The sequence below is a fragment of the Pelophylax lessonae genome, assembly GCF_965119305.1.
Source record: "Pelophylax lessonae genome assembly, chromosome: 12".
Taxonomy (NCBI): Eukaryota; Metazoa; Chordata; class Amphibia; order Anura; family Ranidae; genus Pelophylax; species Pelophylax lessonae.
In genome coordinates, this window is record NC_138779.1 from 198,888,483 (window position 1) to 198,908,685 (window position 20,203).

The following is a 20,203-nucleotide window of genomic DNA, read 5'->3' on the forward strand; positions in this document are numbered from 1 at the left end:
CAATGAAGGGTCCGAGCCCGAAGTAATGAATGCCGTATCTAAACGAATGGAACATAATGAATGCGAATGCATCCGGAGTTATGGATTATCCGAATCAACGAATGCCGCATCTAAACTAATGGAACATAACGAGTATGAATGCATCCGAAGTTACGAATGATCTGATGTAACGCATGCCACATCCATGTGCGTCCGCAGGTAGGGGCAAGGGGGGGGGGCAAATGCCCCCCTTTAATCTCCACTTTTCCTTTAAAGTGGCTGTTAAGCCACTTTATACCATCCTGTCTGGTCTGTTTAATAATCCTGTGTGCCCCTGTGTCTGTGTTTTAAAAAATAAGCCATTGTTTACCAGTTTTTATAGCGCCGCTCATGTGACCCGTCGGCTCTCTCTTTTCCCTGTATGACAGCTACTTACCACGGGCGGGGCCGAGGATTCCTTGCTGACCGTCAGCATGGAGGGGAGGAGGAGGGGAGGGGTGGAGGAGCGGAGGGGAGGGGTGGAGGAGCGGAGGAGGAGGGGAGGAGGAGGGGAGGGGAGGGGAGGGGGAGAGAAGGAGAGAGGTGATGGGTCACGTGAGCGGCAATTGGCGTTCTGAAAACTTTTTATAAAACACAGACACAGGGGCACACAGGATTATTAAAAAGACTGTAGACAGGATATGAAACTTTAAATGAAACTACAGCAGCAGGAGGGGAGGGGAGGGGAGGGGTGGGCACTGACACAGGAGCAGATAGGCAGGGAGAGAGGGGGGAAGGGGGGAGAGGACAGAGGAGGACAGGAGAGCTGTGGATGATAGAGGCACGTAAACTGACCACAGTGTCAGGGCTCAGCAGCCATGGTATACCGTGGTCAGTTTACAGAGGGGAAACAAAAAATTGGGGGGGTTCCCCTAGTTTGGGACTTTTTAGGCACAAGAACTCTAGAAAATTTAATGTTCAAATAATTTATTAAATATATTATAATAATATATATTTTAATACATTATTTGAACATTAAATTTTCTAGAGTTCTTGTGCCTAAACAGTCCCAAACTAGGGGAACCCCCCCCCCTCAATTTTTTGTATCTCAAAGGGATGCGGCACTCTTTGCAGGAATACTGGTCATGAGCAAATCTCCGTTTACAGAGGGGAGGACATAGCCAGGCAGGATCAGCCAGGTATTTTAGGTGATAGAAGGGGCCAAATTACACAGAAAAGCACTGTGCTGTATAACATGCTTTAAGGGAACAGGATCCATTTTCTTTTTATTTTTTTTAGGTTAACAAATGCTTTAAAAATAAATGCTGCCATTTGTCCTTTAAAAAGAAATACTCAAAATAAGTATAATGACTAAGCCCTTCCCCTTCATGACATTGTTGAAAAGAGGCGGAGCATGGGTGACCTTGAAATTATGCCCCCCCCCCCTGAAAAAAGTTCTGCGGACGCCCATGGCCACATCTAAACAAATGAAACATAATGAATACTGATGCATCCGAAGTTACGAATTATCCGAAGTGACGAATGCCGCATCTAAACGAATGGAACATAACAAATAGGAATGCATCCGAAGTTACGAATTATCCGAAGTGACGAAGAATGCTGCATCTAAACGAATGGAACATAAGAAATAGGAATGCATCTGAAGTTACGAATTATCCGAAGTGACGAATGCCGCATCTAAACGATTAGAACATAACAAATACGAATGCATCCGAAGTTCCGAATTATCCGAAGTGACGAATGCCGCATCTAAACAAATGGAACATAACAAATAGGAATGCATCCGAAGTTACGAATTATCCAAAGTAATAAATGCCGCATCTAAACGAATGGATCATAACAAATACGAATGCATCCGAAGTTACGAATTTTCCAAAGTAATAAATGCCGCATCAAAACGAACATAACAAATAGGAATGCATCCGAAGTTACGAATTATCCGAAGTGACGAAGAATGCTGCATCTAAACGAATGGAACATAAGAAATAGGAATGCATCTGAAGTTACGAATTATCCGAAGTGACGAATGCCGCATCTAAACGATTAGAACATAACAAATACGAATGCATCCGAAGTTCCGAATTATCCGAAGTGACGAATGCCGCATCTAAACAAATGGAACATAACAAATAGGAATGCATCCGAAGTTACGAATTATCCGAAGTGACGAATGCCGCATCTAAACGAATGGAACATAACAAATACGAACGCATCCAAAGTTACGAATTATCCGAAGCGACGAATGCCGCATCTAAACGAATGGAACATAACAAATAGGAATGCATCTGAAGTTACGAATTATCCAAAGTGACGAATGCCGCATTTAAACAAATGGAGCATAACAAATAGGAATGCATCCGAAGTTACAAATGATCTGAAGTAACGAATGCTGCATCTATACGAATGGAACATAACAAATACGAATGCATCCAAAGTTACGAATTATCCGAAGCGACGAATGCCGCATCTAAACGAATGGAACATAACAAATAGGAATGCATCCGAAGTTACGAATTATCCAAAGTAATAAATGCCGCATCTAAATGAATGGATCATAACAAATACGAATGCATCCGAAGTTACGAATTTTCCAAAGTAATAAATGCCGCATCTAAACGATTGGAACATAACAAATACAAATGCATCCGGAGTTACGAATTATCCAAAGTAATAAATGCCGCATCAAAACGAACATAACAAATATGAATGCATCCGAAGTTACGAATTATTCAAAGTGACGAATGCCGCATCTAAACAAATGGAAAATAACAAATAGGAATGAATCCGAAGTTACGAATTATCCAACGTAATAAATGCAGCATCTAAACGAATGGAACATAACAGATACGAATGCACCTGAAGTTACGAATTATTCAAAGTAATAAATGCCGCATCTAAACGAATGGAACATAACAAATACGAACGCATCCAAAGTTACGAATTATCCGAAGCGACGAATGCCGCATCTAAACGAATGGAACATAACAAATAGGAATGCATCTGAAGTTACGAATTATCCGAAGTGACGAATGCCGCATTTAAACAAATGGAGCATAACAAATAGGAATGCATCCGAAGTTACAAATGATCTGAAGTAACGAATGCTGCATCTATACGAATGGAACATAACAAATACGAATGCATCCGAAGTTACGAATTATCCAAAGTGACGAATGCCGCATCTAAACAAATGGAACATAACAAATAGGAATTATCCGAAGTAATGAATGCCGCATCTAAACAAATGAAATATATTTAATACTGATGCATCCGAAGTTACGAATGATCCGAAGTAACGAATGCGGCATCTAAACAAATGCTACGGAACAAAATATGAATGCATCTGGAGCTACGAATGATCCAAAGTAATGAATGCTTATCTAAATGAATGGAATGTAATGAATACGAATGCATCTGAAGTTACGAAGGATCCGAAATAACGAATGCCACATCTAAACTAATGGAACGAATGCTGATCATAACGAATGATCCAATAAAGGAAAACAAAACAAAACAAAATAAATAAAACCAAAACACATTTTTTTTTCGGTAGTGTACATGTCTAGGGGTTAATGTATCTAGTGCATCATAACCAAGCTGCATACTATAAAGTATAACTAAAGGCAAACATTTTTGTTAGTTTTGGATGGAGAGGGATTAGAACCCCTGTCAGTTTCTGTTGATGTCTGTGTCTGCATTAGGGAGATTCACCCTATCTATTTGCCCTGTTTATCATTATCAGTAAAAGTTAAAGAAAATCCCAACTACTGGGTTGTCCCCAGAAAAGTAATAGAGGGGAAATCTTCCAATGGGGACACTAGTTCTGGTGACCTTGGATCCCAAGAGATTTCCTTAATTTGCAGGGATTTCTTCTCACTTCCTTTTTGGCTATGGGACAGGAAGTGAAAGTAAATCTCCTCAATGGGCCACAGATGGCCAAAATAAACCTTATAGGGGTTATAACCCTCTTTTACTCTATCCAAAATGAAAAAAAAAGTGTTGCCTATACTTTTCCTTTAACCTCCCTGGCGGTATGATTCTTTTGGATTTTAGGTGCTGAAAGCGGTACCATTATTTTGCATGTAATTCTTGTGAATGAGGAGCCCAAACCAACTGTATACATTTATTATATATATATATATATATATATATATATATATATATATATATATATATATATATATATATATATGTATACATATATTATGTATACATATATTATATATATATATACGTATATGTATATATATATATACATAATGTATACAGTTGGTTTGGGCTGCTCATTCACAAAGAGTTACGTATATATATATATATATATATATATATATATATATATATATACATATATATATACGTATATATATATATATATATATATATAATATATATATATATATATATATATATATATATATATATACATATATATATATATATATATATATATATATACATATATATATGTATATATGTGTGTGTATATATATATATATATATATATATATATATATATACTGTATATATATACATAAAAAGTACAGTAAAACTAAAGGAAAGGGCACTGGGGGGGCAATGTAATGTGATTTTATTTTATTTTGAATGGTATCAGTGTGTTTGGTGTGTTTTACATTTGAATTTCCCACCGGTTCCACCCCCCTGCGAACGTCACGTCACCGGAGACGGAAGCCGGGGCTCGCAGACGATCGGGAGGAAGCTCCGCCGCCGCATACCGCCCGCATTCTTCGATGGATCCCGGAGAAAAGGTAAGTAAAACCTCTACCAGGATCCAGCGATCTTCCTAGCGGTACCCCGAGTGTGGCTTGGGGTTACAGCTTTTGGCTCTAAAATCTAACCCCGAGTCACGCTCGGGAATACCGCTAGGAAGGTTAACCCTTCCAATACTAGCAGGTTTCTTCATTTCCATAAAACTGTGGCAAAGAAAGAGATCACCTTGGGGTGTCTACTTTCCAACAAGTGTTCATTTTGGGGGCCCCCCTACTCTCCTGACATTTTTATTTTATATGTTTTATAACAAAAGGCAAGATAAGCAGTTTTTTGGCCACAAACGTTGGACTTTCTTTTCCTTTTGGCCCCTTTCACATTTCTGTCCGTCGGACGGATTCCGTTTTTCTAAGCGGGGGATCGAGCTGCCGATCCCCCGCTGAGCAGAAGGATGACAGCTGTGTCTCCGCGCTGTGTGCGGAGACACAGCTGTCAGTTCCCCATGCATCTCTATGGGGGAAATCGGATGGGAATGGACCGTCGGTCCGTTCTCATCTGATCCCATCCGATCCGCTGGACGGATGGAAAATACGGTTTCCATCCGTCCAGATTTGACGGATCGGATGTCAGCGGACATGTTTCCGCTGCCATCCGATGCCCCATAGGAATGATTGGTGGGACCGTTCAGATCCGCCAAAAAAAAGAACAGGCGGATCTGAACGGTCCGCCTGTGTGAAAGGGGCCTTAGGCTACGTTCACATCTTGGCGTTGCTATTTACAGGCGTTTTTTAGGTGTTTTTATGGGCGTTTTTTTCAGGCGTTTTACAGGTGTTTTACAGGCGTTTTTGTGCAGGTATTTTTAGGTTGACTAGTAACCAATGGAAAAAAATAAAAACGCCTGTAATCTGCCCAAAAAGAAGCTCATGTACTTTTTTGAGCATTGGGCGTTTTGCTTAAAACGTCAAAACGCTCAGATGTGAACAGGGGCCATTGAAATGAATAGGATTTGTCTTGTTGGGCGTTTTTTGAGCTGATCCTAGAGCAGAAAAACTCCCCAAAAACTCCCCAAAAACACCTACATGTGAACTTAGCCTTATATAGTAAAAAATAAATAAATAAAACCAACAAATCAACAAAAGAAAGCTCTATCTTTCTTAAAAAAACGATATAAAATTTGGGTACAGTGTTGCATTATGGATTAATTGTCAGTTAAACTATTATAGCACTAAAAATAAATAAATAAATAACCTTGTAATAAAGGTGTATTAAAGGCAGGTACTGAGGTGGGTAATGTTCTAAAATAAATACAACGCAAGGCAAGGAGTCTTTGAAAGATTAGATTAAAAAGTAAATAGTGACGTCATTAACCAGAAAGAGAAGTAGTGGAGTAAAGTTCATATATCCAAAGCAACACCTTACTAAATATCTGAAACCAAAAATTCCAAAGTTACACTATTACTCAGGCTGAAAAAAAACACGTGCCCATTGCTTTCAACCAAATAAATTCACAGAAATCCATGCTTGCGAAAGGAGGAAGGCAAAAATAACCATGGCTCAATTTGTTTGAAAAGGGAAAAAGATAATTTTTTTACCACTTAAGGTCAGACCTATAGCAGTTTTAATGCTACAGGGTGGCGACTGTGCGCCGGATCACTCATATATATATAATATGTGATCCGATTCTCCTGGGTGATCCGATTCTCCTGGGTAGGGGGCGCACATGTGCACTGCCTGGGGCACGCTTTCGCTGTTTGCAATCACGGTACCCAATGTCCGCCGGCACCCACCGATCATTGGTCAGAGAGACAGAACAGTGATCTACCTATGTAAATAAGGCAGATCGCCGTTCTGACAGGAGGGAAGGGACAGCATTTATGTCTCGCCCCTGATGTTAACCCCTTTCCAGTAAGTGTTATTAGTACAGAGACAGTGCATATTTTTTAGCACTGATCACTGTATTAGTGTTTCTCGTACAGAAAACGTTTCAAAAGTGTCAGTTAGTGTCAGAATGTCTGCCGCAATATTCAAGCCCGCTATAAGTCGCTGATCGCCATCATTATGATGATGGGGGTGGTATGGGGGGAGGGGTCTTGTGTAATGAGGGGGGTAGTATGGGGAGGGTCCTGTGTAATGATGGGGGTAGAATAGGGGAGGGGGGTCCTGTGTAATGATAGGGGTAGTATGGGGAGGGTCCTGTGTAATGATGGGGGTAGAATAGGGGAGGGGGGTCCTGTGTAATGATAGGGGTAGTATGGGGAGGGTCCTGTGTAATGATGGGGGTAGTATAGGGGAGGGGGGTCCTGTGTAATGATAGGGGTAGTATGGGGAGGGTCCTGTGTAATGATGGGGGTAGAATAGGGGAGGGGGGTCCTGTGTAATCATAGGGGTAGTATGGGGAGGGTCCTGTGTAATGATGGGGGTAGAATAGGGGAGGGGGGTCCTGTGTAATGATAGGGGTAGTATGGGGAGGGTCCTGTGTAATGATGGGGGTAGAATAGGGGAGGGGGGTCCTGTGTAATGATAGGGGTAGTATGGGGAGGGTCCTGTGTAATGATGGGGGTAGAATAGGGGAGGGGGGTCCTGTGTAATGATAGGGGTAGTATGGGGAGGGTCCTGTGTAATGATGGGGGTAGAATAGGGGGGGGGGGGTCCTGTGTAATGATAGGGGTAGTATGGGGGAGGGGTCCTGTGTAATAATGGGGGTAGTATGGGGGAGGGGGTCTTGTGTAATAATGGTAGTAGTATGGGGGAGGGGTCCTGTTTATCAATATTAAAGACAGTCCTGAATGATAGTGACTTGCTCATAAAGCACAGTGTTTTATTGCTATATTTATATATAAAGCTTAAAGTGGTTGTAAAGCCAGAAGGTTTTTTACATCTTTATGCATTCTATGCATTAAGACAAAAAACATTCTGTGCGCAGCAGCCCCCTCAGCCCCCATACTTACCTGAGCCCCCTTTTAATACAGCAATGTTGCAGGAGAGATGCTGTCCTTGACAATTCTCTTCATTGACTGAGACAGCAGTGGGGCACCATTGGCTCCTGCTGCTGTCAACTAAAGTTAGTGAGCCAATGAGGAGAGGGGGGCGGGGCTGAGCCACCACTCCGTGTCTGAATGGACACACAGAGCAGCGGCTGGGCTTGGGTGCCCCATAGCAAGCTGCTTGCTGTGGGGGCACTCGGCAGGAGGGAGGAGCCAGGAGAGCCAGCGAGGGACCCAAGAAGAGGAGGATCGGGTCTGCTCTGTGAAAAAAAAAAAACTGGATAGAGTAGGTAAGTATAACATGTTTGTTATTTTTAATAAAAAAAAGCCAAGACTTTAATATCACTTAAAGTGTAACTTTACTTTTGTTGAGAAAAAAACATTCCCCTCCGGGTGATCTCTGTACATTGCATGGATTTTAACAAACTTTGTTGCAGATTCCTACCCTTTGTTATTCTGAAGAAATCCCTGTTTGTTTATCTGTGCTGAGTGGTTCTAATGGGAGTGGTTTCAAAATTATCTATCAGCTGTGGCAGCTGCAGAGCACTAATGAGGAAATCTGCTGGGCCTGCATCCCTTTAGACGTGTTCCTATTGGGAGTATTTCACCAAAAATGGCATTTTGTTGCAGGGGATGCCAGAAATCTGACTTGTATCTTAGTGCAGACTTCTGGGAAAATTGGTGAGCCAATCACACAAGCAGGAAATTATGCTTCTGGGGGTGTGGTCAGTATACATTCTGTATACAGAACAGCTCCTGGTCACCATATTGTATTGCATTTTCAGAAAATTACAACAATTGCAGATTGAAAAGGAAAGGTAATTATTAATAACATTCAATTACAATATGATTTGTGTCGCAATTGTATACGCTATATTGTCTTTTCTTTATTTGCTGATTTTTTTTCCCCACAAAAGTGAAGTTACCCTTTAAGCCCCGGTTCACATTTGTGCGGCTGCGGAGATCGCATGTAATTCGGAGCGCACTGCTCCTTCGTTACATGCGATCTCCTGTGCGGATGCGAATTCAGCCATACACTTTGTATGGCTGAAATTCGAACTACACCCGCACCAAAGACGCACAGGAGGCATTTTTTCCATCCGCATCAGGATCGGATCGCACAGTGGTTCACACTTGTGCGATCCGATCCTGTGCAACTGTCAGATCGCACTGCGATATGCGATCAAACTGGGGGTGTCGTTAACATTTAATTGACACCCCCCTGCATATCGCATATGGCAGTTTGAACTGCCTCTTGTGCGGATGCGATGCGGGAACAGGCTGCGAATTCGCAGCCTTCCCGCATCGCACAAGTGTGAACCGGCCCTAAACTCTAGGCACAAAAACGTTCATTTAAATATGCAATGGGAAGAAAATTTCATCCCTCTTACTCCATTGGGAGAATCAGAGATGGGATTTCAATAGCGTCTGGCATAGATAGACATATGAGTCATCGTTCATTTAAAAATATTCCCCAAATGTCACAAAGTATATAAATCCACTTTTTGTGCACCAAATGTGTTTGCAAACCAAAACCAAGGTATCATTGTGCTGTACATAGCCTGTGCATGAAGCAGGGCTGTGGGTGGGGCCCAGCAGACTCCACCTATGACAGGCTGCCTGTAGAAAACTACAGACGGGGGCGGAGACAAGACCAGTCCCCCTGCACAAGAAGAGAGAGCAGCACTGACCAGTCTTTTTTTTTACCAGAAGTCAACGTTTCACACCGGATTATTGCACAGGGCTGAAAGAAATACACAAAGACTCAAGTAACAATACATATGCTTCTTGTATTTAGAATACATCTGCTTATCCTGGAGTTCAGCTTTAAATTAATTATGAGTTTTTCATTTAATTGCATTATGCATTATCCAAGAAATCCGTGCCAGGAAAGTCATGTGAGAATTAATTTCAATTGTCTTCTGGGTGAGGTTTCTGCCCAAGTGCCGTCCCCCACATAAAAGCCACAGCCTGGGGATTGAATGGGCTGAGAGAGCAGAAGACACTGGACTTGGTGCCACCATGATAGGATATTTCCTGTTCTTTGTTCTCTTCTTTGCCCCTCTGGCAACAGGTTAGGTATTTAATATTTTTTTATTATAGTGTAATGTGAATGTCAGTATTGTTGAAGGAGCATTTGTGGATTTTATAAAGTCTTAAAGCCATTAATATGGATTGAGTGGGGAAGACGGATTAGAACATCTGTCAGATCTTAACCACTTTACCACCGGAGGATTTTGCTGTCTTACGTCCAGGCCACTTTTTGCGATTCGGCACTGTGCGAATTTAACTGTCATGCAACGCCGTACCCAAACGAAATTTACGTCCTTTTTTTCCCCACAAACACAGCTTTCTTTTGGTGGTATTTGATCACCTGTGCGATTTCTACTTTTTGCGCTATAAACAAAAAAGAGCAACAATTTTGAAAAAATAACAATATTTTTCACATTTTTTTATATGAAATCCCCCCCCCCCCCAAAAAAAAAATGTAAAAATCAAAATTTTTTATCATTTTAGGCCAATTTGTTTTCTGCTACATATTTTTGGTAAAAAAACGCAATAAGCGTATTTTGATTGGTTTGCGCAAAAGTTATTGCGTTTACTAACTAAGGGAAAGATTTCTGTCATTTTTGGTGTTTTTTTTCTTTAATGGCGGCGATCTGCGATTTTTTTTGCGGGACTGCGACATTGCGGCGGACAGATCGGACCCTTGACTGACATTTTTGACACTTTTGGGGGTACCAGTGACATTACTACAGTAATCAGTGCTATACATATGCACTGTTACTGTAAAAATGACACTGGCAGGGAAGGGGTTAATTTTTATTGGTGATCAAGGGGTTAATGTATGCCTGGTGCTTACTAACGTGTGTGGGGGGAGGTGACTGAGTGACACAGGGACAGATCGCAGGTTCAGCCTGTCACTTAGGAGATCCGCCCGCTTTGTTTACACAAGCGGGCGGATCTCCACACTCGATTCCCCGACGATCGGGGAAGAGCGGCGGTGATCACTGCCGCTCCTCCCCTGGCCCGACTCCCGCTGTAACTGAATACAGCAGGAGTGAGCCTCCGGCGGCGCGCGCGCGCGCCACCGAGAGAGGGGAATATCTGGTGACGTAGGTCTACGTCGCCAGACGATAACGAGCCACTTTGCCGCAGTACAGTCAACGTGACTGGTCGGCAAGTGGTTAAACACTCTCCATTACTCCATGGAGGAAATTTTCATCTCTTCCTACATTTTCTAGCACCCACCACTTGTTACAGTGGAGCAACATAGTTACATTTAGGTTAAAAAAAAAAGCCACAAGTCTTAGAAAACCTCCATTTACAGAACCCTATATTCTCAGTTGATCCAGAGGAAGGCAGAAAAAAAAATCCATCTAAATTATGGCAACAGTAGCAATAGAAGCCTACACATCTCCTATGGGACCTGGGGATGGAAGGGACCCCATCAGGGGGACTTCTTAGGCAAAATTAGGCATAGAAAATCTTTGTGCAGATAACGCAAATCCAGTACCTTGTTACTTGCTGACCAGGCTTTTTATGGCACTTTTTGTTTCCAAGTTTAAATCAGTATATTTTGCTAGAAAATTACTTATAACCCCCAAACATTACATATTTTTTTTAGCAGAGACCCAAGGGAATAAAATGGCGATTGCTGCAATGTTTTATGTCACATGATATTTGCGCAGCGGTTTTGAAAATGCAATATTTTTGGTAAAAATACACTTTAATGAATTTTAAAAAACCCACAATATTTTCCCCAATTTTTTGCATATTGTGAAAGATGATATGCTGAGTAAATACAGGTGCCTATTAGTAAATTAGAATATCATCAAAAAGTTCATTTATTTATTTCAGTAATTAAATTCAAAAAGTGAAACTCATATGTTTTTATATAGATGCATTTCAGACAGAGTGATATATTTCAAGCATTTCTTTCTTTTAATTTTGATGATTATGGCTTACAGCTAGCGACACCCCAAAATTCAGTATCTCAGAACATTAGAATATTACATAAGACCAATAAAAAAATAAAAATAAAAAAGTATTTTAAATACAGAAATGTGGGCTTACTGAAAAGTATGTCCATGTACAATACAGTATGCACTCAATACTTTGTCTGGGCTCCTCTTGCATGAATTACTGCATCAATGCAGTATGGCATGGAGGCGATCAGCCTGTGGCACTCCTGAGGTGTTATGGAAGCCCAGGTTGCTTTGATAGTGGCCTTCATCTCATCTGCATTGTTGGGTCTGGTGTCTCTCATCTTTCTCTTGACAATACCCCACAGATTCTCTGTGGGGTTTAGGTTAGGCGATTTTGTTGGCCAATTAAGCCCAGTAATACCATGATGATTAAACCAGGTGTTGGTACTTTTGGCAGCGTGGGCAGGTGTCAAGTTCTGCTGGCAAATGAAGTCAGCATCTCCATAAAGCTGGTCAGCAGAGGGAAGCATGAAGTGCTCTAGAATTTCCTGGCAGAGGGCTACGCTGACTTTGGACTTGATAAAACACCAACAGATGATATGGCTCCCCAAATTATCATGGACTGTGGAAAATGTTGCATTTCAATTGAAAATCAAGGTCCCATAGTCTGGAGGAAGAGTGTAGAGGCACAGAATCCAAGTTGCAAAAAGTGGTCACCGCCTCCACCTATAACTGGTCTTAGTGGTAAGGAGCACTGGAAGGGCGGACGCAGATCAAAAAAACGAAGAGATTTCCAGTCACAACTTACCAACCAGCCAGCGACCAACCAAATTGACCTGTCTAACAGTATGCGTTAAAAACAGGGGTTTGGTTGCACACATTTGCAAATACACAGGGTGCCCTGTCGGGGCCTGCAGCTTACGCATCTATTTGCAAATGTGTGCAACCAAACCCCTGTTTTTAATGCATACTGTTAGACAGGTCAATTTGGTTGGTCGCTGGCTGGTTGGTAAGTTGTTACTGGAAATCAGAATCCAAGTTGCATGAGGTCCAATGTGAAGTTTCCATAGTCAGTGATGATGTGATCATGAGCCACTTGGAACAGTTTAATGAGAAAGTCGGCTGCATAAAACTATACTGGGGTTATGGATGATATCTTCAGCCATAATTCTGGTAAACCACTTGAAAACTGCAATATATATATATATATATATATATATATATATATATATATATATATATACCCATTGCGGTTGGCAATTGGCAGGAGTTGCTCTTAACCTTGGACTCCTTGTGATGTTTCCAATCAAAAAGAGCAGACATCAGGTGTACATGAGGAGCAGGGGCGTAACTACAGGGGTTGCAGGGGTTGCAATTGCTACCGGGCCCCATGCTCCAGGGGGCCCAGTAGCAAACCAGTGGGTGAACTTCCAGAATCTCAAAGGTCCCACTTGCGACTGGGCCCTGGCATTGCACCACTGTGGGGAGGCCCCAAGATTGCAGGAAGGGGCTCCACTGCAGAACTTGTGAAAGGATCCTGCTGCGGGACCATAATAAAAGGCCATGCAATGAGAGTAAAGAGCCCCAGGATTAGTGGGAAAAGCCCCGGGCTTGAAGGGAAGGGCCCCGGCCAGGGGTTTGGGGGGCCCTTCATGGTTTCTTGCATCGGGGCCCTGAAGGTTCTAGTTACGCCTCTGATGAGGAGACTTCAGAATGTTTGTTACTAGTCACAGATCCCACTTTGTAGGCTGAGCAGTAAGGAAAATCAGTTTAGCTGTCTTAGCAGTGTAGACTCATTGCCTTTAGAGCTTCTTTTTATTCTTTAGCAGCCCTGTTGAGGGGCTTTGGTGAAATATCAGCGGTCAAAACAGACTCCTAATGTCTCACTTTCTCTGCAGCCTCAGCTGCACTTGACAGCGAATGAATGGTAAGCGCTCTGTGCTGAGCAGCTTCCTGTTCATTCACAAACTGAAGCATAGTAAACAGCTCACAGCACTGGGAGCACAGAGGGGCCGTGTGATTATACAGCTGTTATTGATGGGTCTCACTCTCACCTAGCTGACATTGGCTGGACAGGTGGGGCCTCCTGGAGCAACCAATGTAGCACTTTGGTGCCCTGCAGGCAGAGTTGTATAAAGTACTCGAAATCCATACTTGAGTAAAAGTACAAGTGTTCGATCAAAAAGTGACTTGAGTAGAAGTGGAAGTGCTCGATAAAAAAGTGACTTGAGTAGAAGTGGAAGTGCTCGATAAAAAAGTGACTTGAGTAAAAGTACAAGTGCTCGATAAAAAAGTGACTTGAGTAAAAGTACAAGTGCTCGATAAAAAAGTGACTTGAGTAAAAGTACAAGTGCTCGATAAAAAAGTGACTTGAGTAGAAGTACTAAAGTATTCAACATTTTTTGTACTTAAGTATTGCAAGTAGTTTTTTTAACCACTTGCCGACTGCCTAACGACGATTTACGTCAGCAGTCAGCCCCTCACAGGCAAAGCAACGTAGGTCTACGTCGCTAGTCTGTGAGGGTCTAGGGAGCGAGCGTGCGCCGCTGGAGGCGCGCTCCCGCTCGCTCACAGACCCCCCCGCGCGAGTCACCGGCGGACCCGATGTCTGCCGGTCACTCGCGATCGTCGCTTACAGTGGGAGAAAGACAGGCGGCTAATGTAAACAAAGCCGCCTGTCATTCTCCCCTGTGTAACAGCACAGATCATACGGTCCTGCTATGTAGGACCGTAGATCTGTGCTGTTACACACACAGCCACATCCAATCACAGTAAGAATCACGCTCCTAGGGACACACATAACCCCTCCCTCTCAAATAAAGTTAACCCCTTCCCTGCCAGTGTCATTTTTACAGTAACAGTGCATATGTATAGCACTGATTACTGTAGTAATGTCACTGGTACCCCCAAAAGTGTCAAAAATGTCAGTCAAGGGTCGGAACTGTCCGCCGCAATGTCGCAGTCCCGCAAAAAAAATCGCCATTACTCGTTAAAAAAAAAAACAATAAAAATGACAAAAATCTTTCCCTTAGTTAGTAAACGCAATAACTTTTGTCCTGGTAGCAGCTTTTTAACATATCAGCAAGCAGCAGCTGATACATTTATTTCTCCACAGCTTATTGGTGCGCAAAATCATATATAAACCAATGTGATATACAACAATATATACCAATAATTAAATAAAGGAAGAGTGCATGAAATCAAAGTCAATAAAAAGTTCAAAATATTGTGAATCTTCAAATATATATATATGACAAAACAAGATAAATATAATTTCAAAGGTGCAGGAATCAAACAGGTGCTATTCCAAATAATAGAATCAGACTCCCACCACCTTGTGGATTTCCCCCTTACCCGGCGGATGAAGGTAAGTGCAATATAATATCCAAATAGACTCTTCCAGTGAAACAAAACTGCAAAACCTGTGCTCTCAACTTCCAGTGAAAAAAGCAAAATCAGCCTCTTACCAGAAAAAAGGTCTATGTAGGCTTGTGACTCTCCTTGGTTGGGGGAGGTTCTCTTTCCCCCTAACAGCAGATATGTAGACCAGGCTTGAGCGGATCCCATACAGATACCACAGTAGACAAGACTCATACAAGTTTCCAGATGCAGAGTGCCGGGCTCAAACAGCCGCTGCTTCACAGTGCAAGCAAGTCAGAGAATGGAAGAGCTGCCAATCATCAGTGAGTCTTGTCTACTGGTATCTGTGGGAGCCGCTCAAACCAAGCCTGGTCTACATATCTGCTGTTAGGGGAAAGAGAAGCTCCCCCAACCAAGGAGAGTCACAAGCGTACATAGACCTTTTTTCTGGTAAGAGGCTGATTTTGCTTTTTTCACTGGAAGTTGAGAGCACAGGTTTTGCAGTTTTGTTTCACTGGAAGAGTCTATTTGGATATTATTTTGCACTTAGCTTCATCCGCCGGGTAAGGGGGAAATCCACAAGGTGGTGGGAGGAGTCTGCACCTATTATTTGGAATAGCACCTGTTTGATTCCTGCACCTTTGAAAATATATTTATCTTGTTTTGTCACGTATTTCAAGATTCACAATATTTTGAACTTTGATGTCATTATCGGAATATATTGTATATTGGTTTATATATGATTTAGTGCACCATATTTATTTATCACAGATTCATTTCTTTTTGTCCTGGTAGCAGTTTTTTTACATATCAGCATCAGCAGCCAGCAGCGCACCCTTAATATTCACATTTATTTCTCCACAGCTTATTCCCTTCATCTTAAGCCCCGTACACACGTACCGATCGTCGTCATACAAACGTTCGTCTTTTCCCCCCGGGATGTCGATGTCTGTTGAAAAGTGCAAAGACAGCACAAGAATGTTGTCCGCCGACTTCAGCTGACTGCAGAAGTGATGTCATGTGATGGTTAACTTTCCCTGTGTTTTTTCTTTTCTGAGCATGCCCAGTCTTGCAAATCTGCGGTCTGTCGGCAGAATTCTGTACTGACTGGCGAACAATCGTCCGTTCTGGTGTCGGCATACAAAAATTTTCATGTTTGCAAGAAAGACTCTTGTCCGCAGAATGTGCGCAGACAGCTGTCGGAGGCACCATACTAACAAGCGTACAATCGGCAGATCTTTCGTCCACCGACGTTTGTATGACGACGATCGGTACGTGTGTACGGGGCTTAAGTGTGCATAAAGCAGTCATTTTTGGAAGTTACACATTTTCTTTTCATCCTCAACTTGTTAGGGCAACTAAAAGATCTCAAAGGCCAGTAGGCCACATTCAAGTATTTTTTATGTAACAACAAAAGTGATTAGAGCAAAACATTGAGCTTAAACAAAAGCAGATCAAATATGCCCCTTTAACCACTTTACCACCGGAGGATTTTGCTGTCTTCCGTCCAGGCCACTTTTTGCGATTCGGCGCTGTGCGACTTCAACTGACAATTGCGCGGTCGTGCGACGCCGTACCCAAACGAAATTTACGTCCTTTTTTTCTCACAAACAGAGCTTTCTTTTGGTGGTATTTGATCACCTGTGCGATTTTTACTTTTTGCGCTATAAACAAAAAAAGAGCGTTTATTTTGAAAAAATTACAATATTTTTAACATTTTTTTATATGAAATTCCCCCCAAAAAAGATGTAAAAACCAATTTTTAAAAAATTTTTTGGCCAATTTGTTTTCTGCTACCTATGTTTGGTAAAAAAAAATCACAATAAGCGTATTTTGATTGGTTTGCGCAAAAGTTATTGCGTTTACTAACAAAGGGAAAGATTTCTGTCATTTTTGGTGTTTTTTTTTTTAACGCGTAATGGCGGCGATCTGCGATTTTTTTTGTGGGACTGCAACATTGCGGCGGACAGATCGGACCCTTGACTGACATTTTTGACACTTTTGGGGTTACCAGTGACATTACTGCAGTAATCAGTGCTATATATATGCACTGTTACTGCAAAAATGACACTGGCAGGGAAGGGGTTAACTTTATTGGACAGGGAGGGGTTAAGTGTGTCCTAGGGGCGTGATTCTAACTGTAGGGGGACAGGTCTACTAGTGTAAAAACAAAGATCAACAGTTCTACATAGTAGAACTGTCAGATCTTCACTTTTACACAGGGAGAACAGACAGGCGGCTTGTTTACATAAGCCGCTCTGTCTTTCTCCCGCTGTACCGGCGATCGTAGTGTGACCGGCGGACATCGGGTCCGCCAGTCACACTCCCGCATTCCTCCGTGAACGAGCTGAGGCAGGCGCGCGCCTCAGCGGGCACGCGCCCGCCCGCTATTGGCTCTAGAAGGAGTGACAGGCGAGTGACGTAGACCTACGTCACTCTGCCTGGCCGGGGTCGACTGCCGCAGTAAATATACTGTGCGCAGTCGGCAAGTGGTTAAAGCATCCCTACCCTCCTTTCCCTGTGTGTGCTTTTTTTTCTCCACAGCTTATTCCCTTCTTAAATATATTTATATGACTGCTTAATGCATACCAGTTTAAGTTAGAAATCTTTGGTTTATCCTCAAAAGTAGTTGGTTTTCAAAATTGGAACTACTCAGTCTCACTCTTCTAGGGCTAAAGACTAATCCTGCGATACTAAAAAGCCTCTCGCAGGCTGCTGATGCTGGAAGGGGTGTGTTTAACTTAACAGACAACTTGAACACAGCTGGAAAAGACTTGAGCAAGTCCATGTTATCTGCTGAACATGACAAGTACGCATCTAGCTGTTTGGCACTGTCTTGTGCCTTCGAACCCTGCATGCCAGAAAAGAAGTCCTCTTCATCAGATGAGCTGGACCTGTTGACCTCACTGGACTGCAACGAGGGGTCTTCAATACTTCGTTTGATATATTCCATTCCTGAAATATAAGAGTGTGTTAGCTAGCTGTTAATTTTATTCAATTGTATATGGTAGAAAATTAGACTATTAGTCAAAATAAACTTTTGGTAATGAAATCAAAGTGCTGACAACAGACAAAGCATCTCAACTTGTCTGCATCTAAGTGGTCTTCGCGCACTCCTCCTCATGAATGAGATGCATGGTTGGTTGTATGAAGTTAGGCCTAAAGGGTTTTGCAAGTAATTGCAGAGAAGTACTAAAGCAGAATACATGAAGGATCTTTGGTTATGGGGTTTCTTGCTTAAGTTTTATTTATATAGAATTATTGTGGAACTTATAAACAATAATAATAGTTTCAACCCATGAAAGTAACCAGAGATTTGACATGATGACATTGTCAGTAAATGATTTTAATGGAAATAAGTGAAGACTTTTTAATTCAAATAATTCCCTGAAACAAAAAGCCTTTTGCAGCATTTACAGCCTGAGCCTGGCAGACCTTAGACAGGAAGGCTTGGCTGCCAATGCCATGATACTGCTATGCTAAAGAGGAAGTCTCCCATACTACCACATCATTTCTCACTCTAACATCATAATGCCCTGGTATGTTTGCAATATCTTCTATGCAGGACAAGCTCATGTGTGTTTCCATATAAAAAATAAAATTAAAAGTAATCCCCAATATTTGAGCGGTACTGTTGTATGTGTGACTTCGTGATTGCACATTGGTAAAATACACAATAATGCACCCATACTACACTATATATCTTACCTATTTTGATTGTCTCATCCTCCTGTGTCCAATTTGTCCTGAATTTTGGAAGCAGAATAGCAGCGGCCACCAGCTCTGGGTCTTCCATCATAGGGCCAAAGCGATTCTGAATGCCCACCTGCAAGGCATCCACAAGCGGCTTGCAGTACTTCAGAGGCATCTTGATCCTGTTCAGCTTGATTTTCAGGAGCTTGACGGTTGGGAGCAGCCATCCCATCTGGACATTGGTTTCAGCTTGCAAAATGTTAGTTGCTTGGGTGACTGGAGACATGACAGCAGAATACTCTGACAGGAATGCAAGTTCAGCTGGATTAAACCTATGAAGAAGACAAGAACATATAAACAATAAGAGACAAAAAACAGCATTGCTACATGATTGGATGTGGTGATTATCATGCAATGAATTTGGTACATCGTTCAATGTTAACCATTCAATTAAATGTTGTACAAGTAGACAATATGGACCAGAATTGAGTTTGAACAGAAAGAGTACCATAAAACATTTTTAAACTTACATTGGAACCTTCAAATCTGTGCAGAAAACTCTCATTGTTGCCTCTCCCTTTTCTTTCACTATCCTGAGCAGTCTCTCCACAGCCATGAAGACAGAGTTCCACCTTGTTGCATTTGGTCGCACAAGCTGGAGGGAGCAAGCATCTTCCACAATTTCAGCTGCTGATGAGGATCTTGAACACTTATTCCAAAGTGCATTGCACTTGGCAAATGTTGAGTAGTATAATTTCTTGTACGCCTCATTGGACACTGCTTTGCTGGCATCGGCAGTGGCTATTAGGTTAAGAATGTGGCATGCACACCGTTGGTGCTTCGGGAGCTGGAACTCAAAACCATCATCCTCATCCAAAAGTGAAGATACATCGACAAACTCGACCTCCTCTTCATCTTTGTCTGCTTCTTCCTCCTCCTCCTCCTCCACCTCAACTAGAGCACCAGCATTTCCATCTTCACCGAAGAGTTTGAAGGCTTTAATGAAGTTGGAGCCATTGTCCGTGGTTGTTCTGACTATCTTCCCCCGAATGTCATACTCAGCATGGATATCATTAAGTGTATTTGCCAGAAGGTCGAAAGTGTGAGAGCCTCTTAATCTTTTACAAGCCAGGGCCACTGAGCACCTTTTTAAACTTTCCGGGTCCAGCCAGTGAGCTGTGACCCCAATGAAACTACGCCGCCTGGCTGACCAACAGTCAGTGGTTGTCGCAATGTGGTCAACAGTTTGCATGGCCTCAATAATCTTGATCTTCATCTGTTTGGCAGCATCATCAATCATAGATGTGAGTGTGATTCTTGTCGTTATTTTGATATTTGGTAACAGGTCTAACACAAAATTGCGGAAAGCTGCTTGCTCTACAATGTTGAAAGGCTGAAGTCCTCGGACAACATACTTCATGATTGCCTTGTCAATGGATCTCTGAGGCATCGTGCTCCAGCTACCCATTAATGTGGCCTGCTTGATGGAAGGGGAGGGAATCACAGTCTTCTTCTTTCGCTTTGCAGATGTGA

The 20,203-nt window shown here is 42.2% G+C and overlaps 1 protein-coding gene across 1 annotated transcript; it reads right to left on the reverse strand.

The window, feature by feature from the left end:
* Window positions 1-17,570: 17,570 nt before the first annotated feature.
* Window positions 17,571-19,352, reverse strand: LOC309568966 (uncharacterized protein; the record flags this gene model as incomplete). Its single annotated transcript, XM_082274730.1, has 3 exons — window positions 19,201-19,352; window positions 18,686-19,002; window positions 17,571-17,932 (listed from the first exon to the last, which is right to left on the reverse strand). The coding sequence occupies exons 1-3, from the start codon at window positions 19,284-19,286 to the stop codon at window positions 17,571-17,573; spliced, it is 765 nt and encodes a 254-aa protein (XP_082130856.1). The 5' UTR covers window positions 19,287-19,352.
* Between the last annotated feature and the right edge of the window lie 851 nt (window positions 19,353-20,203).